The 26,196-nt window shown below is 42.5% G+C and overlaps 3 protein-coding genes across 4 annotated transcripts; 2 read left to right on the top strand and 1 right to left on the bottom strand.

Moving 5' to 3' along the window:
- Positions 1–971: 971 nt before the first annotated feature.
- Positions 972–16,983, top strand: LOC144529831 (ankyrin repeat and fibronectin type-III domain-containing protein 1). 2 transcript variants are annotated; one of them, XM_078269160.1, is made up of 19 exons: positions 972–1,182; positions 3,197–3,806; positions 4,157–4,436; positions 4,585–4,785; positions 5,713–5,826; positions 6,210–6,307; positions 7,214–7,304; positions 7,982–8,089; positions 8,596–8,695; positions 9,407–9,536; positions 9,681–9,800; positions 10,021–10,127; positions 10,970–11,084; positions 11,415–11,581; positions 11,688–11,865; positions 12,901–13,063; positions 13,672–13,838; positions 14,351–14,555; positions 14,767–16,983. In XM_078269160.1, the coding sequence occupies exons 2-19, from the start codon at positions 3,648–3,650 to the stop codon at positions 15,462–15,464; spliced, it is 3,201 nt and encodes a 1,066-aa protein (XP_078125286.1). In that variant the 5' UTR covers positions 972–1,182; positions 3,197–3,647; the 3' UTR covers positions 15,465–16,983. The 2 variants fall into 2 exon arrangements, with proteins under 2 accessions (XP_078125286.1, XP_078125287.1); XM_078269161.1 differs by having other exon boundaries at positions 972–1,210.
- A 1,563-nt stretch (positions 16,984–18,546) lies between these two features.
- On the top strand, positions 18,547–20,350 carry LOC144530746 (GTPase IMAP family member 7). The gene is made up of 2 exons (XM_078270455.1): positions 18,547–18,580; positions 19,317–20,350. The coding sequence occupies exons 1-2, from the start codon at positions 18,547–18,549 to the stop codon at positions 20,348–20,350; spliced, it is 1,068 nt and encodes a 355-aa protein (XP_078126581.1).
- A 1,232-nt stretch (positions 20,351–21,582) lies between these two features.
- kdelr3 (KDEL endoplasmic reticulum protein retention receptor 3) lies at positions 21,583–26,110 on the bottom strand. Its single transcript, XM_078270606.1, has 5 exons — positions 25,651–26,110; positions 25,094–25,194; positions 24,582–24,740; positions 24,124–24,376; positions 21,583–22,859 (listed from the first exon to the last, which is right to left on the bottom strand). The coding sequence occupies exons 1-5, from the start codon at positions 25,739–25,741 to the stop codon at positions 22,816–22,818; spliced, it is 648 nt and encodes a 215-aa protein (XP_078126732.1). The 5' UTR covers positions 25,742–26,110; the 3' UTR covers positions 21,583–22,815.
- Between the last annotated feature and the right edge of the window lie 86 nt (positions 26,111–26,196).

Here is a 26,196-nt window from a genome sequence, read left to right as displayed (position 1 = left end):
CTAACATACTGTTTCCAGTGACGACGACATTTACAGATAATTGCAGTATGACAACTACCTATACCTACTGTACCACTATGAAAAGCATGTAGGCAGTGGTGGAATGTAGCTAAGTACATTTACTCAAGTACTACTTTAGTAAAATGTTGAGGTACTACTAGGTAGTTCCATTTTAAGCAAATGTATACTTCTGCTCCACTGCATTACAGAGGTGTTGTATTATTTGACATCTTTAGTTACTGGTTACGTTGAAGATTCAGATTAATAATACAAAATATAAATCAACTAATACATTATGATATATTACTATGGGTTAAGATACCCAGCAATATATATATATAAAGAAGTTCAAATTAGCTCCAGGAATAAGGGATGAAATATATTTCTGAAATGGACCATCCTGCATAATGAGTACTTTTACTTTTGGTACTTCAACCCATGTGTTGTCCTCGGGTCAAATTTGACCCCTTTTCAAAGTTATAAATAAATAAAATATGGGTTTCTTTCAACCAAATTGCCCAAAAATAATATAGTAGTTCCGTACACGAAATGGGCTGTAATTAGGCATCAACATACGGTCCTCTGATCTTAACTATGCCAATACTTTTGAATGCATGTCTTTACTTGTAACAGTGTATTTTTAAACTGTATATTTCTATTTTTACTGAAGTAAAATGTAATTCCTACACCACTGGCTGTACAACCTACTCGGTAACATCAAGCTGCTTCACCGCTCAGAAACAACAAATAGTCCTGCATTCGCCGTTAATACAACACTGAATCCTCAGTCTCTCACTAGAAATACTACATATCCTATCATGCATTTAAACCATAGCCTATTGTTGCTATAAAATCCTAGATTATCAATACACCTAAATAGTCTGCATGCATACCGCAGCCTATCAAGTCACTGTTTATATTAGGCAGCACTTCCTTGTTATTTCTGAGAAATTAAATGAGATAAAGTAGGAAGAGGGCGGAACAAGGACGACGTGCGTGTGTGCGGCAGGCTCTCACTCGGGTGTAACGTTCAGGTGCGGTTCACCATCAGAGGTGAAAACTCCTGAAGTCGCAACGATGGATTATATCTGACTAACGGATAACGTCATTTAAAAAAAACATGTTGACGCACCTGTGCAGCTTTGGAGACAAGGCCGATTAAAGTGAAAGTAACGACTCACGGTAAGAAAAGAAAAACTCTTAACGAAAGGTACGTAATTTTTTTTAACCTGTTGTCCAAAAGCATGGACCACATTGCTCCATTCGGTGCCACAGTCTAGGCAACTGTAAGTTGTTACTTTATGGTCTTTTTCCACGTGGTATTAGTAGCCTACAGTTGCTATTTTCTGACATCAGCATTTTCATCCTGTAGTCTAGTAGCTAGTAGTATCTGTATGGCATTACTTTTTAGTAGGGTTACTGTAGGATTACAATTATTATACAAAAACAAATCAAATGTAGTCTATAGCTGATATAATTGTTTTTTTTTGGTGTTTTATAGTTTGTAGAAATTCCAATTAAAAGTATAACAACTTTTTATGACATTATTTATACATGGCATGCTAAATTGTTTTTATGTTAACTGAATTTTGCCTGTTGCAAAGTGTGTCCCTAAATTATCTATAAGACATATGACTGCAGTGTACAAAATGCATTTCTGGAAACAAAGTAAGATATGATAACCCTTTAGGGTGATGTTCTCTATGGTTTATTTGCATAACATAATGTACTGCCTTACTTTCTGTGGGATCAGAAATATTAGTCATCAGATGTTTCCATCTCAACTAGCCACAGTATTTAGCAGAATGACAAAAACAGAAAGCCTATTTGCAAATATGCAGCAGCATACTTCACTCGTAAGCGTGTGGGCCACAGTACTGAGATAAAAAGCAACATCACCACAATCTGAGAGACTGACATGCAACAAAACCACAACGAATCTGTGGCGTATGACTTTTCATGGGTCAGCAGGGGCTGGGACATGCTGGCCCAGTTTGCACACAGGATTTTATTCTCCTCCCAGGTGTTTTTTGTGCTGCCTCAAAAAAAAAAAGGTAAACATTAAAGCTTATCTCTCCTCTCAACAGCTCCATAAGCACTTTCCACAACTGATGTAAGACATATTAAACAAACAGGGGAAAACTTTACCAATAACAATGGTTGGTATTACCCCTATACAACACGGTCACAAACCCACATATATACGTAGACAGGGCAGGTATTATGCAAGCCAGTGAGGGAGCAGGTACAATGTGTCACTGAGACGTGGCGTTATTGTGGCCAGAGTCCTCATATTATATATTCTGTCCTCAGCTAGACCCAACCAGGGGAGTATTCACTTTCACACAAGGACAGTGGGCTACTCAGCACACCAGGACTCAACTTGATAGAGATTCAACTGGGAATTTGAGGCTTTCTGTTAGATGAAAAAGTGGTGGTGATGAGAGAGAGATGACAGAGAGGATAGCGTTTGAGTATGTCCCTTTTCAAAGATGCTCTTCAGATCTGAATGATCGGGGATGACGTAAACCGTAAAACGATGTGAAAGTCACTCGAAACTGTAGGGCTGTGAAAAGAGAGAAGAAAGACAGTGACGAATGAAAGAGAGGACTTGCTGACCGAAGAGGGAGGGGGCGGAGAACTACGCCAGACTGTGTTTTGCTCCATGTGTAAGACAGATTTTCTGGCTCAAAAGTGCCTGACTGTAATGATGAAAAGGCGATGGAATTGATCATGAACCATCATTACTGCGCAGTGATGATGGATCATTTGTCTTCAAGCTGACTATAGGAGGAGACTCATATTTATTATAAGGAAAGATCTTTGGCTCTTACACATTGCATTTTCTTCAGTTAATCAGATTGATGGGTTGTTTGCTTTGTGCACTGAGACTCCATTCAGAGCGAATAAAAACCCATGTCCCATAATAGCGAGTAAAATAAGAACAAAAGGGAGAATAGTAAGAGGCACAAAAATAAATGCTACAAGGCATTTTTTTCATCTTTAGTGTAGGCATTGTAACTTTTATCCATTTATCCACCCACACAGCACTACTCAGTTGAGCCTATACTCACCTATCAAGTCGGCAGAAAATTGCCTTTACTGTAGAAGAATCTGTGTGAGTCTGACTTGTATATTGTGTCCCCCCCACCCCCCCTCTTTTTCTCACTTCATTCTCTGCTGTACACTCTTCCAGGTTCCTAATGACTTTCGCCTTTTCTCATACTCTCCTTATTCTCCCCGTTGTCATTTTTTCTGTTTCAAATGGCACATTTCTCATCCCGTCTTCCCTCTCTATGGCTCTTATGTTGGGGGTTCTAATCTTTCACTCCATGAACTAACCAATCCCTCACAACGCTGACTATTTCTTCTGTTGGTCCTCTCCTCTCCTCTCCTCTCCTCCCCTCTCCTCTCCTCTCCTCCCCTCTCCTCTCCTCTCCTCCCCTCCCCTCTCCTCTCCTCCCCTCTCCTCTCCTCCCCTCTCCTCTCCTCTCCTCCCCTCCCCTCTCCTCTCCTCTCCTCTCCTCCCCTCTCCTCTCCTCTCCTCCCCTCTCCTCTCCTCTCCTCTCCCCTCTCCTCTCCTCTCCTCTCCTCTCCTCTCCTCTCCTCCCTTCTCCTCTCCTCTCCTCTCCTCTCCTCTCTCTGTCATGTCTGTATCTATGAGGAACCCACCCCAGCGCCGGCGCTCTCTGGGTCCTGTCTCGCCCAAACGCATCTACAGAAACCTGTCCGTCAGACTGAGGGGTGGAGAGTCATCTGTTGCCACGGAGATCCCACCCAAACACCTCAGCAAGTCTGCAGAAGTTGTAAGATAGTTTTGGCGTCATATTACTGTAAAGGGGAGGTCTGGTCACTTTGGCTAAAATGCTTTTTTTCTATCCTCTGGCAGGGTTTCTTTTTTAAATCACAAGATCTAATTTTAACATTACATGCTGACTCTGTCACTATGAATACATTAGCTCAGGCGAGACTGCTGCTCTGATTTATAATTTGATTTATGTATCCCGTATCACTGTCTCATCCACTGCGAGTCCAACTCCCTTCCCTCTGCCTCATAAAATAAATCTTTCTTTCGATATGAACTCTCTCCTGTCTCTCTCTCCCTTACCCGCCCACCTCCTATTGGCCCTTCACCCTCTCCCCTGCTCCCAATTAGTACAAGAACCTGTGGGAGGCAGTGGAGAATGAGGACACTTTGGCCGTGCAAAGCCTGCTGTCCAGAGACCACACCAAGTGTGGAGGAGGAGGAGGAGGAGGAGGAGGAAGCATGTGGGAGAGAGGGGAGAAGAAAGAGAAGGACTGGGAGAGAGAGAGGGAGAAAGGGGTGAACAGGGTGAGCGAACAGGGCCTGGTCCCCCTGGACGTGGCTGCCCTTACCCACAATTCCCCTCTGCTCAACGTGTTAGCAAAGGCGGGAGCCAGACATAACCCTGTTTGTAAGTCTTGTGTTTTAAAATATCATAAGTAACATCAAAATTCTGTTGGAAGTGGATACATTTAATTCAATGCAAATGATATTCAGAATTCCGTCCTTTCTCTTGCTCCTTCTCTTGTCTGTCTCTCTCGACTGTGTTTTCTTGTCAGTGTGCCGCCCAGCGGAGTGGTCGCTTAAGCTGGATGCTCTGGTGGCACTGGCGGGTAAACGGGTGGAGGAGGGGAAGCAGGAGTTACTGAGGAAGGCAGGGGCAGGGCCTCAGGCAAAGGCTGATGTCCAGAGACACATCAGCTTCTGGAGCTTCAGGCTGCAACTGTACTGCCGGATGAGACAGAACTTCCATAAAACAGGTCAGTGGTGGTGGGTCAGCTTGTGACATTTCTAGGTCACAGGCCTCTCAACTCTCCTCTACAACCCCCCCCCCCCCCCCCCCCCAAACCCTGCTGACAAGAGACCGCAGTGATCAGGTATTCAACCCAACCTTTGCTTTGGTTTTACTGATTTCCTGTCTGGACTCTTGTAACTCATAGCTGGCCTCTTAAAAGTCTCTCTCTCTCTCTAGCCCCTTTTAACTCATCTAAGATTCAACAGACTCCCTTGTCATTTTCCTATCTAAATTCTCCCATGCCCTACACTCCGTCCACCAGCTGCCAGTGGAAACCTTGGTGCTCTATATGCGAGGGGAATCCAAGCCCACAATACCTCCATGGCTTTGGTGCAACCTGTTTTGCTTTCCTACCAATTTGCTCAAGTCCTCTTCCTCCTACCTCTCCATTGGTTCAAACTCTCATCATTTTATTTTAGAATTATGTGATGATTTCCACTCTGTACCTACTTAAATTGATCTGTATAAATGTCTCTCCTTAATTCTCATTTCATTTCTCTTTCAAGCACTACGAGTTCGCTTTCCTGGCCGTTTTATGATTACAAGCGTTATTGTAATAAAGCACTGGCTCTTATTCTTGGTGCAGGAAAATGAAGCATACTCTTGTTACAAATCTATCTGGATAAGAGTGTCAGCTAAATCCTTAAAATGTAAAATATGAATGTGTATTTGTCTGAGATTTATTACTTAATCTATTCACTCCGGGTCATGGCTTATGTGCAGAAATTCATCATTAACTGGGCTAGATGTTATAGTAATATTATTAATATTATGATAGCTTGCAGATTACTGTAGGGAAACTCTGTTCACTGGCTCTATTCATATCCAAGCAGGTCATAGTAACTAAGTAGTGCTCATTTTGAACATTGTTCTGTCTAAATGTTTCACCCAGAGCTCCCTGGGCCTCCCAGTCATGTGTCCATACTGGTGACCAGCACATCATCTCTGTTTGTGGTGATCCAAGAGCCAGAAGGTGACACCGTGGGGCTCATCACTCGCTACAAAGGTAGGTGGTGAATAACCAGACTTTAATATATAAATGAATGTAAGGAGGATAGATGCAAATTAATAATATAGGAGGCATGATCAAAACAGGAAGAGAGACATGATGGCTAAATAAAGGAATAATATAATCAAGGTCGTACACAACATTTGATTTAGGCTGACAGGTATAAAAGCTTCATATTTATAGAGCTTGTTTGGCTTCTTTATTTTTGCATTTTTAGTTTTGACAGCTGCATAAAATGTCATACTTTGCAGCCAAGGGTAGATTACGCCCAGGTACGGCAAGTTCCCGAAACTGTAAACACTCAAATTCTTAGCTCTACCATAGGGGCTTTGAGTAAAGCCAGAGAATAATCTGTCAGTGAGATTGTTTTGTGTTCACAGTGGAATGGAGCACCTCAGCCAGCTTCAAACGCATCCTTGGCTCAGCCCAAGTTACAGAGACCAAGAACCCATCCCATAGTATCAAGGGACTCACAGCAGTAAGTCATGCAGTACCTTTATACACACACACACACACACACACACACACACACACACACACATCAGGATGTCCACAGATTCTAACTCCACACATAGATATATGCAGGAAAGAAAAGGTACCATATTGTAAAAAGTGAGATTTCCATGTCTTTTTTTTTATCATAAAGCAGGTAGAGGTGGCTCGATGGTGTTTTAAGCCCCCAACTTCTCCTTCCAGGCAGCGCTGCGACCGTTGACTTCAAGGCACCTAACCCTAACCCTAACCATATAACCATAACCATAACCATTGCCTAATCCTAGTGCCTTCCAGGCAGCGCTGCCTGGAAGGAGACGTTGGGGGCTTAAAACACAGATAAACGTAGAGGTGCTATAAAAATACTGTGAAAGTATCAAAACGCTAAATCCACAGAGAAATGCATATAAACTGACCAATCAGAGACTGACTGGGCTTTTCCAGGATGGAGGCTTAAAGAGGCAGGCGCTAAAACGAAGCGTTTCAGACAGAGGGTGAAGAATACAGGTATATTCAGACTGACAATATAAGATTTTTTTGTTTAGTTTTTTTAAACATTAAAGCATGTAAACATGTTGTAATAGAAATCCAAAATACACATATGAACCTGAAAATGAGCATAATGTGGGACTTTTTCAGGGACATGCAATCATGCACACATATATACAATACACATTAGCTCCTGACCTACACAGACTGTATTTATTTCGCCTAAATCATCATCTCGTGAACTAAAACACATCCCATAAGAGAACACTTATCCCACTCAACTGCCTCACTGTGCCTAACCTAAGCTGAATAAATAATGACAGCAGTGTGTGATTGTGAATGAACGATTCATAAGGTTAATGCATGGTGATAATTTGGTGGTCCGGTGCTTCTCTAAATGCAGGGAGTGCATTACTTTGTAAGAGTGAGTGCCTACAATGTGAAAGGATGGGGACCGCCTCAGTGCTCTACTCCAGTCAGCGCTGCCCCCTCCAGTGAGTATACTGAACTGCAAACTGGGATGAATGTGGACTCACCGCTTTGAAAGAGCTCCATTCTTTTTCTCTCCCTGTCCTTGTGTAATGAAATTACTTGACTGCCATCAAGCTTGATGTAAAAAAAAGTGGAATCCACTCATGGCTGGTAGATTAATTAATTATTAAAACGTGGAGAATAAAGATGTCACAAGGAGTCAATGGGCCTTGTGCTTTGAGTTTGAATTGGACTCATAATCTCTCTTGCATGCCATCCCCTCTTTCTCGCTGCATTACTTGCTGTTACTTTCCACTCTATACTGTGAAATGGAAATTACCACACTACGTTTTTAAAAAGGCAAAAGAAATATTCATATTAATCCAAACATAAGTGAATACAGCCAAAGTAGTAATATTCAGTATGTTGCAGTGTCAGTTAAGTGACACAATTTAACTTGAACGTCATATCTAACTTAAAAAAGGAGACATCAGCAGCTCAGAATGAATGAGCATTGAAACAAGTTGCAGCACACACTCTCTTATGCAATCGCTCTTGCCTTCGAATTACCAAGATAGGAAAAAGCAGCACTCAGGACTCGCCTGCAAATTAGTTTTTGATGACTTGAATGATTTTCCCTAATTGCATAAAAAAAAAAAAAAGAAAGCGATGGTTTGTTCCTGTGTTTCTTCCTGTGCAGGTTGGAGAGAGTGCATCGGTGTGAAGTCACAGTTCAGAAATCACGAGGGCCTTGTGAGGAAACTGCTGGAAGACGCCAGAGAACCACATTACAGAGGATACTGCATAGGTAACACCGGCTCTTTGGTGATGTAACAATTGCTGCAATCGCATATGCAGTTGCTGTGAAGCAAGCATATATGAATGCACGCAACTATATGTATGTTGTGCCACAGCATCACTTGATTTTCTCAATGAAAATAAAACAAAAACATATTAACCCTTAGATTTGACCCTTTAGAATCACTTAATTCAACAGTACAACAGAAAACAGCTGTTGTACTTGAATGAATTAAGTGATTCTAAAGTGTCAGAAAACATATTAAACACTGAGGACATCGAAACATTAATTGTAGTGATGTTTTCTAAGGACCCGATATGCTCACTTCGCAGATTTCTGTTCCTATTTTACACCAATATATATCAGCAGCGTTCACTGTATCAACTCTTTTCATTACAGTGGAAATTGTTTCACCGCCGTCGCCCATTCGAATATATCTTATGCGAGTGCAGTGTATGTTCTTTGGCATAAAGTGATTCTCATCCCGACTGATCCTCCTCTCTTCCGCCCCACAGAGAGCTCTAAGCCCCAGAGTCCCAGCAAGCGTCTCTCTGTGTCTCGAGGCATCAAACAACTGTTCCAGTCCGCCACCAAGTTTGTTCGTCTCCTACAGAGGTAGCTCTCCATATGTTTTACCTGTTCCACTTTGCCTTGTGGGTATGGGGAGTAGCGGATTAAATGTGATGCGATTACAACAGTGCAGACGAGTCCAAACTCTTAACCTGTTACGGTTATTCAAAAGAACAGTAGTCACATTCAAGCTGCTGTCAAGATAAGTGAAGCGGTCTTTTGAACGGTATGATGTTTGAAATAACTGAACTGTGGGAAGTGACACGTGACTGAAGGCTTCATGCTACTAAGTAGGAAATGGTGTAACTGCATGAATAGGAACCTCAGCATGGCTTTATAAAAGTGGTTGAACACTGCATAGATCACACGAAACGTGGTGGTTTGAAGGAAAATGCTATTGGAATGTAGACACAAACATCATTTGTGTTAAGTTGCAATAAGGTAAAAAACAGCACAATCAGTGGCCGGGTTGGCTCAGTGGTAGAGCAGGCGCCCATACAGTATACTGAACGGTTTATGCCTCGACGCAGAGGTCCAGGGATCGAATCCAACCTGTGACAATTTCCTGCATGTCTTCCCCCCCTTTCTCACCTAGCTGTCTTGTCAAAAATTAAAGGTGGAAAAGCCCAAATAATAACCTCAAAAAAAAAACAGCACGATCAGAACATTAATGTATTTAGAAAAACATGTTTCCTACAGGACTATCATGTTGGTCTGTGAAAACTAATTTCATTTGGTCTGTGTCGATCTAATTAGGGGCGTGTACTTGGCTACTGTGTTCTACCACAAGGAAAACATCCTGGTGACAGCTGAAGATCAAATCCCAGTGGTGGAGATCCATTGCTGCTCCACCTCCATCATCCACGACTTTCTTTGGTTTGCCAAGGTAAACTGTCAGCGTGAACACATGTATACATTTAATCAGTTATTGAATTGTTTTAATTATCGTTTCCACATATTATTCAAAATGAAGGCTGTGGAATTTTCTGTGTGAATCCCAGTTCAAAATGTATTTTCTTTCTTCTTGCAGTTGTCCTGTGCATGGCAGCAAGTGCCCTGGCTCCAGCAGGCCCTTTCCTCTGCTCACTCATCCCCCTCCTCCCTCCTTCAGAACAGGCATAACATTTTAAGAGCCGTTTCCCAGCTCCAGGTAGGACGTTAAGCCGCACACTCAGCACGATCAGAGGCATCAAAATGGGTTATTGCTTTTTAAATTACCTCTTAAAATCTCTTCATCCTCCTACTCTTCTCACTGGTGTCTCACTTCCCTAGCTCACGGTCCATACCTGTACCCTGTGTTTCACTAAATTAATCACATATATCCTCATATTTATTCATCCTCATGTTACTCAACCTCTCTCTGCCTTCAGTCTTCTCTGGGAACAATGGAACTGGGCCAGGTGTACTACGAGCCTCTGAAAGACCGGCAGGGCAACGTCATACTAGTGACTCTGAAGGAGTTCCCAAATCCTCCCAGGTAAGAAAGAGTCCTTTGTTGCATTCTGTTAATCCCTGTTCCTTACAAAGAGCACACAGCATCAAAACAGGCTTTAACCTTTGTCTTTTTGAAGTACAGACTCTTAACTCGCCACCCAGCTCTCAGAGTCATGTTCCAAACCTTCAATGAAACAAACATTTTCACAGTCTACCACATTGTGTGCTAGACTTTTATCAATCAGCTAGTCTCGCATTGCCAGACCCTCCTCCACAGTGCTGCGGAGGAAGGTCTGGCTAGTCCACACAGCATTCCGGGATGGGAGAAAAACGTGCTCTGGTTTACTGCCATTTCTTTAAACCAATCCCAATCATCTTGGGCGGCACTAAGCGCCAGACACAATGACTGCGCCTCTGCAAAATAGCCTCGGGAAGGAACTTGTTTTGGTGGAACATGCGTACCTTTAAAAGTTTTTTAGTCGTGCAACAGAAAACTCAGATTGGACAGATTCAGAGTCTAGCTAGCTGTCTGGATTTACCCTGCAGAGATCTGAGGAGCAGTTAACCATAGTCCTCAGAAATCCACCGGAGGTTAGAATGCCAAGACAAAGAAAGCGGAAGGTGAGGAACATCCGGTCGAAAATAAGGGACATCATCGATGTAGACTATCAATCATCCAAATCCGAATCTCCCTTAGCCAAAGGGAGATAATAACCTAATCAATCAGCAGGCTGGGATTGCTCAGCACAAATGCAGAAATATGTTTTCAGGATATCCAGCCTGTCTGTTGATTTATATGTTATACTTGAATGAATTGTTCAGACTGACCAGACTTACATTGGTGGTTCCATTTAATTTTTACTCTCTCTTCTGCACTACTCCAAGCCCTCCTGACCCTCCGCTCCACTGGATGCCCCTAGACCGCCTGGAAAAGAACCGCAGCAGAACTCCTCTGCTGCCTGAGCCCACTTCCATGGACATGCTCTATGAGCAGCTCAAGGTGAACCTGGGTTTGGGTTTGTGTAAAAGATAGACACATTAGAAAAGGTCTTACATCATGAAGCAGTAGCTGCCTGCAACAGAATGTATTGACTGCATAGAGTGCGTAGTGGTTGAGTGTATTGATTTTCCTGATTTAATCATTTAGTCATGTTTTTCTCTCTTGTGCAAACTCAAATAACCCCCAAAACGAAATGGAATTAATTTAGCAAGCCCAACACAAATTAAAAGCAAAAATGATACACTGCAAATCAACTGCATCTAAACACAGTATCCTACTTACATCTTTTAAAATCCCCAAATGCCATACCTGTTTATCTCTGTTCTCCAGGAGATGCTATCCCTCCACAGGCGCAGCATTCAGGTGGCCCAGCCCGGTCTGTACGTTGGCATTCTGAAACTGTGCAGCTCAGTGGAACAGATCAGAGTCCTGGTGCCCCAAAGGCTGCCCAATCTACTCTGCCACACACGGGTCCGACACAATGCCCACGTTTCCAGGTAACACAGTCTGAAAAATGGCCCAGACCCATCACAAACTATGCTGATTGATTCGAAAGGCCATAGCAGTCCAAATGCTGTAAAAACAATATTTCAAATGTGACAGAGAGGAGTGGGCGTGGCTTCAGAGTCATGTTAACACCACAGCCAATGGCGGTGTTCTGAACCTGTTGAGTGGCGAGGACGAGGGAGCGATGGAGAGCAGCAGCCTGGTGGAGTTCGTCAAGTCTCTTAGAACAGCAGTCACACATCTCCTGACAAAGCTCAACATCCCCCTCTACAGGGTAAAAAAACACCCATGATGACATTCTTCTTTCTAAACAACTTGTTAGGAATTGTTTAGAACAAGGGGTCTTCAACGTTTTTTTTAAGCCAAGGACACCTTAAAGTTATAGTGTGTAGTTTCTGTCTCCCCCATGAGGAATTCTAATTAATGTCAACAAAACTGTCGGCGCGTCCACATGATACAAGCCTTCCGTGATCGCGCACTCGTCCCCACCCCTCCTCCACGCAGTTGCTAGTAGCCAAGAAGAACACGGAGGATTAAAAAAAAACATGATGGACTCTTCAGAAGAGGTCATTATCTTCACTTGAGTTTCTGCGCGGGAAAGTCACCGGACGCCACAATCTTGTGAACATAGTCACACTGAGAGATCCAGAGAGAGTTGTGTGGAGCTGATAGTCTTAATTAACTTTGTAGCAACTCATTTGGCAACGGCTTGAATGTAACGGACGTTCATTAACATCAAAAAGTTACACACTGGAGATGGAACAGGGACCTCCTACTACATATATCGTATACAAATAAATTGCATAATAAACTGGGCCTACAATAACCTGAAGGGCAGCTTCAAGCCTTTATGCATACCTTTTTCTTTTGACATAATACTAAGCTATTTAAATAGCCTAATAATTGTTGCCATGATTTTATGAATCATGTTTTAATGTTAAACATACATGTGGCACAGTGAATCCTTATGATTAACTGTATCTGTGGTTGTCCATAGTGACTACCTTACCTATTGGCCAGTAAGCAGTGGGGATTCATATTTGCTAATAATATGTTGGATTCATGTTAAGACTCAACAATAATTTGCCTGCAGTGACTGTGAGGACCCCCTAGGGGTCCCGAACCCCCCGTTGAAGATCCCTGGTTTAGAAAATTAGAAGACTATTCTGAACTGGTTTGGTTAGTCTGTATTTATACTATGTTATCATTTCACTGGACTGCTTTCTGGGTAATGCAGGGATAAGAAAATTCTGTTCAACAATCACAGATGTTCATAACACGCGGACATATTTTTTTGTGCCTGTGACAGGCGTATCAATATGGTGTGTACACCCGGGAGCTGCTGCAGTTTGGAGACAAGATGTCCATGGTGCTGCTGCTGCCTCCCAGTGAGGACTTCAGCTCCAGCTACTGGCCTCTGGTGGGGACCAACGAGTCTGGGCTCACCATGCCACTACAGATCTTTGAGCTGGGTAGGTGGAGAATTATACTTGCACAAGTCCATAGATACGCTCTCACAATAGTACCACAGTGTTTTTCAAGCAGTGCTGAGAGAGGGGGCCAACAACAAGGGGAGTTAAGTTAGAGAATAATCAAGCAGGGACCGCTGTGGACCTTGAGGATTTGATAAAATACCTGACAGGGTAACCTAACAGCATTGTGTCCTGGGGTTTGTTTAAGTTAAGAAAAATAGCAGCATCATAAGAACATAGTGACAGAATCATTTAATCTCATTAAGATCAATAAATGTGTCTCATCTGCAAAGGAACTAAAAATATGTTAACCCCAAAAAAGAATCCATGAAATGCATTTAAACATTTGCCAGTGTAAAGCACACTGATGTACAGTATCTGATCTTTTGGTCTTTTGAAGATGAGAATAATTAGTCCTTCCAGCCTCCTTTTCATCCACACTGTAAGGGTTGGTTTTTCTCTAATTAAATCCATCGTTCCTTTTGACCCTTTTTGAAAATTCCCACGCTAAAGGTTTGATACAGTAAAGAGCGCTGATGAGTTCTGAGGCTTTTTCTCTTGGCTTCAATGTTGTGATTTTGTCTTGTCCTTCTTAACTCATCAACCAGTTCACTTCTGGACGTATGAACGGGACTTCCTGTCCCAGTACTGCAAGGCCTGGGTGGGGCTGGAGCTTGACACTCATCTGGCACAGCAGGCTCTACGGGAGGCGCTGGACACCAAGGAGGTGCAGGAAGCCAGAGAGCGCCTGACCCACGTCACTGAGCTTTCCCAAGTAAGATCATAAAATCAGACACAAAAGAAATGTAGCAGCATACATTTTTTGTATTTTGAGAATTTCACTTAAAGTAGGTAGGTAGGATTGTGAAGATCCAGGACTTAGCCAAAGAATTTGAACATTGACAACTTCTCAGTCCCTCAACAATCTCCCCTTACAATCTCAGTCTTCTCTGATCACTAAAGGTGCTGTAGGTAGGATAGGTCCAGGACTTAGCCAAAACATTTGAACATTTTCAACAACTACTTCTCTCCCCCCTTTCTGCTAAAGCCCAAACGGTCTCCTAAGCCCCTCCCCCCACAAAGGAGAATAAATGCGTGTGCATGAGCAGTGATTGACACGCAGTTAGACACCCTGGCCCTGATTGATTCTATTCGAACATAGGGTCAGTATCAGCAAATATGACAGAAAGTTAGTTTTATAAGTCTTAACTTCTGCATCTTTAATCATCAGGAGGACATTTTTCGGTGTCAGTTTCTTTGTTGCCCTACATTTTCCTGTTTCTTCAGCGTCTAGATGTGGTGTGGAGGGATTCCCGCTGGATCATGGATTGTCTGCAGTGCGTTCGGTCCAAGCAGTGGGTGGGGGCGGTGCCTCTAGGCCTGGTGATGGGAGGAGACCCGCCGCCACGTCCAGAAGGCGAGGAAGAGAGGGAGAGTTTGACTGCCAGACTGACGTGGCCCCATCAGATACAAGCACAGAGAGCCATTGCAGGTACAGTGATGATGTGTAAATAGTCAAGTAAATAAACTTCTACAAGACTAACATTGTAGTTCAATCACATACAGTATGTTTACTCAGTTACCATGTTCACCATCTTAGTTTAGCTTGTTAGCTGCAATATGAATTACTGTAATTTGCTTGAGATTGAATGCTGCTATAGTTGGAGGATTAAGATTTTAACTTCTTCCTGTTTTCCTTCTAGAGTGTTCAGCCAGTGTGACCCCACCAAACGTCATCTCTGCCGAGATTTCCGCTCCATCGGGAGTCATGGACGTCCCTGAAGAGGCCACACTGTTAATGGAGGGTGTAGTGAAGGGAGGATACCCTGTAGACATTCCCACTCAATCAACTGTAGACTTGACAAGCATTGGCCAGTCAGAATTAGGATGTGAAAGCGCTTTTAACAAATCTAGACTAGAGCCCGGTGCTGTTGCACAGTTTGAAGTGGGCTACACAGTTTTAGACAAACGTGAGGAACAGAACTTTCCTTCCAGCATCAGCGATGTAATCCGGCCAATGGAGATGGCAGAGTTAGTGGACATCTTGCCCACGCTGAGTCTCATTGAGGAGGAGACGCCCAGTGGCCCGTCCTCACCATCAGTTATGGATATGCTAGAGAGCTTCGGACTGAGGATCGGCGAAAGCAAAACCTTCTTCGACTTGGAGAATTCAGACTTGATCAACGGAGCCGGGTGTCTGTCAAAGCCCAACCCGGACTGTAACAGCACCAGTAGTGTGACAGAGACTCACTGTAAGAATTCCACAGGTGGCGACGTGTCTATTATGAGCTGGCATTTTCCTCCCGAGGATACAGAGACTCAGCAGGTTCCCAGCAAGGGAGCGTGCTTTACGTTAAGACACCAGGTGGAGTGGGACAGACCTGCCGACAGTTCTTCCTGATATCGACTCAAGCACCAGCCTACTTTGTATCACTTTAAAACCAAATCAGTAGGCTGCAGCATAGTTGATTTACAGACTGAAAATCCTAGTTGGACATTTTTTATTTTGTCGATCAGTGTCCAACATTTAATATGAACTGCTGTGGAGGAATATTGTGGAGGAAAATTCATGTGACATCGAAATACAACTTCATCTAACACATGATTTATGTGGTTTGCACATTTCTGGGCCTCTAGTTCATATTTTCTAATATTCAGGTCACTGGAGCTTATTGTGTGGAAAAACTAAACTATAGTCATAGTTTTTATGACTTGAAGCTCCATCACTCACTACAGGACAACGCAACATTGCTTCTCGGTGGAGCTAGTAAACAAACTCATTAAAAGCATCCAGTTCAGTAAAATGGAAGTGTTTGCTTTGCATTCTATAAAAGGCTGCCATGCTGTACTGTATGTGTAGTAAATCGTTGTGTTTCTCTTTGGTTTACCTGTGTGCACTTTGGCATTACATAACAAAACAGAAGCAAGATTTATAATCCTGTTGCTTATATATTAACTGCTGTCGGTCCTACCGAGTTCTACCGGTTCCTGCCAGTTCTGATATCCAAGTTCTGAAGCCCAGATATGGACAGATAATGAGAGAAGAAACGCATTTTGCGTGGGTGCTGTAAGAAAACCAAACTCAAGATGTGAACTTGCAGTTGTGAGAAGGACGTAGAGGATAATTTCTTCTTCAGTTTCCTTAGTTATGGTATTTTCACCAATGGTCCTTCACTACAAAGGCCTATACACAAGCAGGATTTCAAAAAGTACTCAACGGTTTCTTTTATTTGACTGAATATGCCTACTACATTACAATTGTCTGGGCCTCAATTTGTTAAGGAAAGGCCATTCAAATTCCCACATTCACGTCTGCTCTTTATTTATTTTTTTTTGCTTCGGAGATTTGTCCTCACATTGTTGTATCTGTATCTTTACCTCCTTCTGCATGGCATCCAGTCAACCAGAGATTGAACTACAGCCAAGGAAACACGCAGACTTTTTTAATGTTTTGGTAGTAACCAAAGAGAGAGTGAGCGAATCGTGATGATTGGATAAAGAGTTTGTGTCTTAATGGGAATTACAGGGACAATGCAGACAACACAGACTGGAATAAAGGCTGGGGAGAAATATTAAGGCGCATGTGGCAAGTGTCAGAGTGAGGTGAAGGTTTTCCTGTTTGAATCTCTGCTTTTGTCTTGACAACGGAGCGGTGAAATAAAGTGATGTATTCGAGGCATACTGAAATGACAAGAAAAGATTACAGTTGAACAGAATTAGCTTTTCCTTATATGGCTCCATATATGGCTGTTTGTTTTTATTAGGAGGTATTATCTTTGGTAGGAAAAATATAAATACTTAAGTGAGTTAAAACATATAAAACTTCATGAATGGTCATTATATATTCAACTGTTAAGTCAGTTGAACTGCTGCCCAAACTATTGTTGTTAAAATCCTATTAAATACTGCCTGCTTTAGCATTCTGTTTGCATTCCTTAAATGTCTTCTATTGTGTGTGTAAAAAGGGGAATAAATCAATGTTTGTAGCTTTTCTGTTCAACATGTGAAGGCCCTGCAAGCACATGGTGCAGTCTAACAGGTGTTTTCATTTATTCTGCATTATTAGACCTCTATTCTTAGGATTGCGTGGGCGTGTACGGACTGTTTTTACAGACTTGTTAAGGCCTGACAACTCATTCTTACTTATACTTTGATGGCCTGATGTAAAACCATCAAAACTCAGTTTAATTACCACATTTATCACATCTCAAGAATAAAAATTGAACGAAAAAATGAAAAGAAAATCTAATTGAACAATCTGTGGATGGTTTTGTCCCTGCTGTTAGAAATGAGTAGACTTAACAGAGTACATGCACTTTGTAATAACATTTCTGTGATAAGGAGGGTACAAAGTGATATATTAAATTTCTAATTAACTTAGTGCTAGCTCTTCGCATCATCAAATAGTCACTGATTAGGAGTTCAGAGCAGAACATTGTAATTTCTGCCTAAAATTAACAAGCACAATCTCATTTTCCCCCTTAGGAGCCACTGATGAGTGTGCCTCAATGATTCACAAGTTATCTGGCTAGTTGTATTGTGATGAAACAACCTCTATGTCTGGGGGTCCTCTGCCGGAAAAATATTTTCGTTTGAATCCCATTTCCTGCATATACATTTAGGCACTATGATAATACAAAAATCCATGAAATAATGAAGTTGATCATAAAGATACATTCTGCCAGAAAGAGTAGTGCTAAACTATGTATATAAAAAAAGATGTCTTACTTTCTTTATTGTTTAATATAGGGGCGATCGACAAGACTTGAGAGAATCATGTCATAGTCAAAACATTTTACAATTTGAAAGTGTGTGTATGTGTGTGTGGGGGGTTGGAAATTACACCCTAGCTAATACTATGTTGGATTAATGTTAAGACTTAACAGTAATTTGGCGGCCCCCCTGCATTGACTCTGAGGACCCCCTCGGGGTCACGGACCCCCTGTTGAAGATCCCTGCTCTATGTGGTTCAATGTAGTTCGATATTAGACACACAACTGTCTCTTTTAATTGTTTTCACGGAAAATATTAGTATGTATAGTGTGTGACTCTATGTGGAGAGTCAGCGTTGACCTGAGACTACTAGAACTGTGAGTGCTCACTGCCCTCTAGTGGTCACAGTCAGCTACTAGAACAAAACCGATTATCACAAGTAACAACAGTTACATCAGCATTGGTGGTCGCTGTAATAGTGAAGAGACGTTTTAACAACAGTGCTTATGATATGGTGGTCTTCCCTGCATCCCCCTCTACCTTAGGGGTGGACGGCATCGCGGTGGCAGTGTGGAGCGCCTCTCTGCTCGCCCGTGGACTGCAGCTGCTCTGATGTGATGCTCTCTGCGGGGTGTGGTGCTAAGTAAATGACAATTAAAAGCAAGAAAACATCTAAATCACAGCGGGAACATACGGAATCCGTCTCCTGTTATTTCCGGGCACCGAAAAACCGGCAGGTCCAAAGGCTCTATTGTAGTTTCTCTGTTAGGATGTCGTCACCTGAAAATGCTGCGTCACATGAAGGTATGTAGATTACTGTTAGTGTTATCACTTAAAGTTGCTGATCAGGGCAACTATTGTGCCATTGCACTGCAGGCTACTATCCACAAAAATAATAATAGGCTAATAATAATAGCCATTTAGAAAATCATATAGGCTATATTAAAATCCAACCTAATTCATGATTAATAATTCAATCAGCTCAAATATGATCTGAAAGTAGACTGAACATCTTTGACTTGTGGACAAAACAATGTCATCTTTCTGGAAAACACTGATTTTTTTTTAATCCATTTTCTGACATTTTATAAACCAAACAACTTAGTGATTAATAGAGCTGGGCAATATATCGATATTACATCAATATCGTGATATGAGCTAGAAATCGTTTTAGATTTTGAATATCATAATATGGCATAAGTGTTGTCTTTTCCTGGTTTTAAAGGCTGCATTACAGTAAAGTGATGTCATTTTCTGAACTTACCAGACTGTTGTAACTGTTCTATTATTTACCTTTACCCACTTAGTCATTATAGCCACATTACAGATGATTATTTATCAAAAATCTCATTGTGTAAATATTTTGTGAAAGCACCAATAGTCAACGCTACAATTTTGTTGCGGTATCGATATCAAGGTATTTGGTCAAAAATATAGTGATATTTGATTTTCTCCATATCGCCTAGCCCTAGTGATTAATCAAGAAAATATAATCGACTATGAAAATAAAACACGCACTCTGGTTGTAACTTTGTTCCAGTCTGTGACGCGTCACCCCCAACATCAGAGGCTGAACCCCTGAGGATTGTTCTGTTGGGGAGGACAGGAACAGGCAGAAGCTCCGCAGGCAACACCATCCTGGGCAGGTCTGCCTTCTGGGTCAGCGTCTCCCCCTGCTCCGTCACCACACAGTGCACGAGACAGACTGGGACAGTAGACGGGCGGAGCGTCTCTGTGATTGACACTCCGGGTTTCTTGCACACACACCTGAATCCCGAGGAAGTCATGACAGAGGTGGGGCAGTGCGTTGTCCTGTCCTCTCCGGGACCCCACGTCTTTCTGGTGACCCTGCAGCCCGGCAGGTTCACCCAGGAGGAGAGGGACGCCTTAGAGTGGATCAAGGCTACGTTTGGACCTGAAGCCACCAGGTTTACCATGGTGTTGTTCACCTGGGGAGAACGGCTGCAGGGCAAAAGCATCGAGGACTTCCTGGGAGAGAGCGGTGAGCTGTCAGAATTTGTCAGCAGCTGCCATGGCGGGTATCATGTCTTTGCGAACAGTGAACAGGACGAGACAACGGACAGCTCACCACAGGTCGTACAGCTCCTGAAGAAAATAGACAAGATTGTGGCGGAAAATGGAGGCAGTTGCTATAGCAGTGAGATGTACAAGGAGGCTGAGCGGGCCATCAGGGAGGCGCAAGAGAGGATTCTGGGAGAAAGAAGACACACTGTGTCCCCACGAAAGGCGGCTAAAGACAAAGCGGAGCAGAGACCAGAGTTTGAGAGGATGAGGAGCGAGGAAGAAGAGGCCAGGAAACAGGCGGAGAGGCTTTTCTGGTGCGAGCTGATGACTGCGGTGGGGAAAGGTGCTGCAGAGGGGGCAGGGATCATGGGGAAGGACGAGGGGAAAGGGAAGGCTGTGACGAAGGTGAAGGTGATGGAGAGGGCAGCAGCTCTGGCAGCGTCGCCGCTCTCAATCACTTCAGCTGCAAAAGCGGTGGGAGGAGCGGTGAGGGAAGGAAGCAAGGTGTTATATAAACACAGAAAAACCTTCCTGAAAACATCTCACTGAATACAGTCAGAGTCAAGTGTCCCTCAACACAGGCACAATGGAGCCTATGGCCAATGCAGAGGTGAGAGAAGGTTAGCTGTAAAGCTGCAAAGATGAATCTATTAATCGGTTTGTTGTCAACTATTTTGCTTGAGTCGTTTTTTTAAGAAATTTCTGATTCTGATTCCAGCTTCTTAAAGAGGCGCTATGCAGTTTTGGCCATTTCTTTGCCGTTTTCTCGCAGGTTTCTCTATAGAGCTCCCCCTACAGCTTCAGAATAGATATTTGGCAGCTCCTATGTTTACTCGTGTCTGACTCCTCTCTCGGTCAGTCTGCCGTTTCCTCTTTCTCTGTTCCTCCAACAATGCTTTCCTAGCTTTCTGCTTCTTTTTTGCTGGCTCAGCCATGACGATAGTGTGAAGAACTCTATCACTACCTTGTTAGCCGGTTCCTGGATGGGGGTATGTGTGCAGTGCCGTAAAGCAATTTGTTACATCGCGAGACCTGATATCACGCCATACTTCCTGACGCTGAGGCCGGCGGCTCGACGGCCCAAAGTTGCGAGGGTGGTTTTTCAGCTTACAGGCGCTAGGGGGGAGCGAGACGACCACCGTTCAACTCGAAAAAAGTCATATAACCATTCCAATGACTCCGAAGCTGTTCAGTTGAGGTGAATTAAACTAAAAAAAACCTGCATAGTTCCCCTTTAAATGTGAATATTTTCTAGTTTCTGCACTCCTCAATGACAGTAAACTGAATATATTTTGAGTTGTGGACAAAACAAGACATTTGAGGACATCATCTTGGGCTTTGGGAAACACCGATCGACATCCGATTAATCGGGGAAAATAACAAGTTTAACCGACTAGGCAAGTTTATTTATAGACTATGAAAATAATTGTTAGTTGCAGCCCTATTTAGCTGTGTTTTTTCATTGTGCATCTAATTCTGTAAGTCTCCGTTTAACATCAGAACAATGCACAACTGCACTTTCAGACCACTGTTAAATAAGAATACGTGTGTGTGTGTGCGTGTGTACCCTTCAGAAAGGTAAACATCCTGGTGTGTTGCAGTTTGTGGATTGGTAACAAAGAACATAGCCACACCTTTGAATTGCGATAACTCATGTTATAATAAAAGGTAATGTCATTCACATGGTTTGCAATTTAACTTATTGTGATAAAAACAGGTTAATCTTTTACAGAAATTTAACACACTCTGCTGCCATTTCCCCCTCTTTTTTTTATTTATTCTATTTTTTTAAGACTTTTTAAGACAGTCAAGGAAACTACCAAAGAAAAACCAAAACATTGCAGCAGTTATCCGTTTTATCTTTGGCGTCATTTCATTTAAGACATGACTAAATGTTTAGCCCTTTTTGCTCCCATGAAGAAATACATTGGAATATAAAAGACGAGGATTAAGTGGAAATAAAAAAAGGAACATACTTAGCATTAAGTGAAGTCGTTTGCATGTGATACAGTAAACTACTCAGGGAGTGTTAAAATTACATAAACAAAAAGAAAGACACTTTGTGGAAGATGTACTGCAATATATGTCACTCCTGTTAAAGGTGCAGTAGGTAAGACTTATAAAACTCAACTCAAAATCATATTTGCTGAAACTGACCCTATGTTCCAGTAGAACTACATGAAGCAGGTCATTAAAAAAAGAAAAGCTCCTCTGGCTCCACCTACAGCCTGTAGTATTTGCAAAAATCCACCGCTCCCTGTTCAGATGCTCCAATCAGGGCCAGGGGGGGTGTCTAACTGCGTGTCAATCACTGCTCATGCAGACGCATTCATTCTCCCTTGTGGGGGGAGGGGCTAAGGAGAACGTTTTGGGCTTTAGCAGAAAGGGGGGAGAGAAGTAGTTGTTGAAAATGTTCAAATGTTTTGGCTAAGTCCTGGACCTATCCTACCTACAGCACCTTTAGTGATCAGAGAAGACTGAGATTGTAAAACGTTGGATAAAGTGTAGAAAGCTTTGACATGAAACTTTGGACACTCTTACAGCTTTAACGCAGGAAACTCTGGATCTGAAGCTACAGACAATCTACAATCTACTTACAATTGTGTGGATTCAACATTGCAACAGTCTCCAGAGACAACGTCTCTCTCGGACCCTAAAAGGGAAAGTGAAGACAAATACAGTGTCTATAGTGTCAATCACTTGCCTGAATTTAAGTTCCACGTGCACATCGGGGACACATCTCCAGTGTCACATTTGCATCTTATAAAAGAAAAACAAAAAACATGCATCAGTGCATGTACGCACACATATGCATACGCGCACTTGCAGACATACAGGCTCACACACAAAGTATCAATCACACAGAAAATCAATCTCTAGAGATGCACACATTTGGGTCTACAGAATGATGTCAGACCATTAGTCCCATTGCTAAACATGTACAGTTGAACGGAAGGGTCTGTGTTCAGATGCTGAGCTGTAGCAGGCACAGATGGGTGGCTGAGGCGTCTGCGTTAAATGGGCATCGGCAGGCTCATCTTTCCTCTTCCTCGAAGCACTGCAGACAGGCAGAGGACAAAGAGGAAGAACAAAGCAGGCTTGAGGTCAGAGTTTGCTTTTGAAACCACAAAATCAAACGTTTCCCATTTCTCTGTTTACCAGGTGAGCTAACACCAAACACTATTCCCAGTCTCCTAACCAGATTCTGACTCTTTGCTTGAACCGCTGCCGAGAAGGATGCTTGTCCTCTTGAACTGGAAAACCCAGAATAAAAACTAACAACCCAGCAGACAATACTCTATACAGAATACAATTCATTTCTCGTAACCACAGCACACAGCCTAGTCTAGCCCTGACTAGGCAAGACAAGGCAAGGCAAGGCAATATTATTTGTATAGCACATTTCAGCAGCGGTGCAATTCAATGTGCTTTACATAAAACATTAAAACACAGTTAGAAATACAAGTTAACACAAAATTAAAAATATTTAATACAAAATGAAAAGCAATTCATACAAAATTAAAATCAGTTAATCAAAAACAGATTAAATACAGGAATAAATGAATAACATTCCCAATACAGTGCAGTGCAAAGAATTAAACAAAGGCAGTATCGAAAAGAAAGGTCTTCAGCCTCGATTTAAAAGAGCTGAGTGTAGCTGCTGATCTACAGTTTACCGGAAGTTTGTTCCAGATACGTGGTGCATAGAAACTGAACGCTGCGTCCCCCTTTTTTGTTCTGGCAAGCAAACCTGTCCCTGATGATCTTAGAGGCCTCTGCGGTTCATAGTTAACAAGTAGATGCGAAAGGTAATTTGGCCCTAAACCATTTAGCGACTTATAAACCAGCAGAAGAATTTTGAAATCTATTCTTTGGGGTATAGGAAGCTAGACTAATACATGTACAACATGTTTTAGAATAGAATAGAATGCCTTTATTGTCATTGCACATAACAAAATTCAATTGCACTTCCCCAGGTGACACATAGTATGACAAGACAACGTAGTAAAACATGAAATAAGACATAAGCAATATGAACACAGTAATAAATAAATAAGTAAATATATCAGAAGAAAATGTTACTTTGGGTATTTGGCAAATTATAATGAGCTTTTATCATTATTTTTGATATTTCACAGATGATGTGATTGATTGGTTACTCAGGAAAAGTTAAAATACCAGCTGGAGCTCTAAAGATTAGGACCATCCTAAATGCTTTAACTCTGATTTGAAGCAATCGGAGCTGAAATCAGCCAGAAGTCTCCAAAGCCAACAGTTTGTATACTAAATAATCCGCTTTGCAATAGTCACTCTTTACTCACCTCTTGTGACGTAAAGGTAGAAGAAATCGCAGTAGAAAATGGTCTGCACGACGCCGGACACCACGGCGATCTGGTCAAAGAAGCCCTCTGTGTGGTAACGCCACACCCAGTTGGCTATGTAGAGGGCTCGGTAGAGGCCGAGGAAGAACAGGTAGTGGGTGGTGATGGACTCCGCCTCGCCGGTCTTGGTGATCATGAAGAGCTGCGGCATTATGGCCACGGCCTCCAGGAAAATGGAGAAGGTCCACAAGATCTGGATGGAATCAGTGAGAGGGAGATACACGAGACTTAAACCGACGTGTTAAAAGTATACATGCAACATTTATAAAAACTGAGCATAAGGTGACCATAAACCCCTCAAGCTGCATGTTTATCAACCATGAGTGATCTTATGATATTTAAACCTTTCTACACTTGGACCCAAATGTATTGAAGATACCACCTGAGTGCCTATTTACCTCCAGTGGGGTGAAAGCATAGTTTTCTAGGAAGGACAGCCCGATGACTGGTACCAACAGGAACTCCACGCGGAACGTGTCGTTCTCAGAGTTGTCCATGTTCCTGAAGCGCATGTAGATCAGGTACACGGTAGCATAGGACATAGCCAGGAACACCACCTGAGAGCAGAGTTGAATATTGATTATATATTGGCCATTAAAGTCCATGTAAACACAGTGAAACATTGTAGTAATTAGGACAGACTGCTTTGCATACAGTGGTAATTACATACAGTATGTATGTGAACCTTGATTGACCTGTGTGTGTGTGTGTGTGTGTGTGTGTGTGTGTGTTTTTGTGTGATATAGGCAACATTTGGAGACACATTTTGGACTTTAAACTACTGCAAAATGAATGACCCTAACTTGTTGTGCTAGCATGACCCTTAGTGAAAACAGAGTGTGGTTTCATTGGGTTCAGGTTTGGGGTCACGGCATGCGTGAATGTATCTGTGTGTGATCTACACTCTTACCTTCATGACCGTGTTGTAAGCAGAGATGTAGACTGTGAACAAGTCAAGATACCTGGTGGTGAAGACAAGTGCAAACAGCACCTGAGACTTCCCAGAGATTCCTACAAAGAGACAGAGAGAGAGAGAGAGACAGAGAGAGAGAGAGAAACGAGTTTAAACCCAGTCTAATGTGCAGCCAAACGTTGATGGTCACTTTCTGGTGCAGGACGACTCACATATATAAGAAGACAATGTTATGATTCCCCCAATTTTATGATGTAACAGCAAAAGGAGCAGCTATACTGCAGTTTGTGTCTTTTATAACAACAGTATATGTATAATAGGTGGAGCAGGCAGCAGATTGCTTTGTTAACATTGCCACGTAGCTTCCACTCCTGCAGAACCCCTCAGCATGATGCCAACACCCTACATTATAAACTTAACTGACATCTACAAAAACACTGTACTTGTGAGTCACAGCTGTAGCTATACTGTGTACAACTGCGTGCATATTGCTATAGCGAGGCAGTTCAGTCACACCAGTAAGTTAAAGTGCAGTGTTGTCAGTGTCAGCCTACCAGCACAGGATTTGGACCTCCATATCTTCAGTAACAGGATAATGATAGCCACCAGATGTGACACGTCACCCGCCAGACGAAAGACATTCATGTTGTTTGTGTTCTTTTGACAACAAAACGTTAATACAACTCCGTGCAGCCCTTACACGTCCTCCAGAGACAGTGCGGAGTTGTTAAGTCACAAAAAAATGCAAACGCGCTCAGCGAGTGTAAAACAACGACAAGCCGAGATAAAAAAAAAAAAAAAAAAGGCTAAACAGAAGCTAACAGCTGCACGGTGAACTCCGAGTCTGTCCGACTGCTCGTTGGCACGTTATCTAAAAACATGTAGATAAACTAAATAAAATGTCTTCCTAGTCCACTCATAAACTCTGCTGTATCTGCAGTGAACTGACAAGAACGTTATTTCAGAGGAGGTGACGTGGCTGACAGCTCGGACACGTAGCCAGCGTCAAGCGTCCTGCATCAAGCAAATGTATCCATTTCCTGTTCCGAGTTTTTCAAAGCAAAACTAGACTATATTGATCCCACACTGACGAAATTTCC

Source organism: Sander vitreus, chromosome 15, assembly GCF_031162955.1.
Source record: "Sander vitreus isolate 19-12246 chromosome 15, sanVit1, whole genome shotgun sequence".
In the NCBI taxonomy this organism is placed as follows: Eukaryota; Metazoa; Chordata; class Actinopteri; order Perciformes; family Percidae; genus Sander; species Sander vitreus.
The sequence above is the reverse complement of the archived record's forward strand: the minus strand, read 5'-3'. Positions and strand labels throughout refer to the sequence as shown.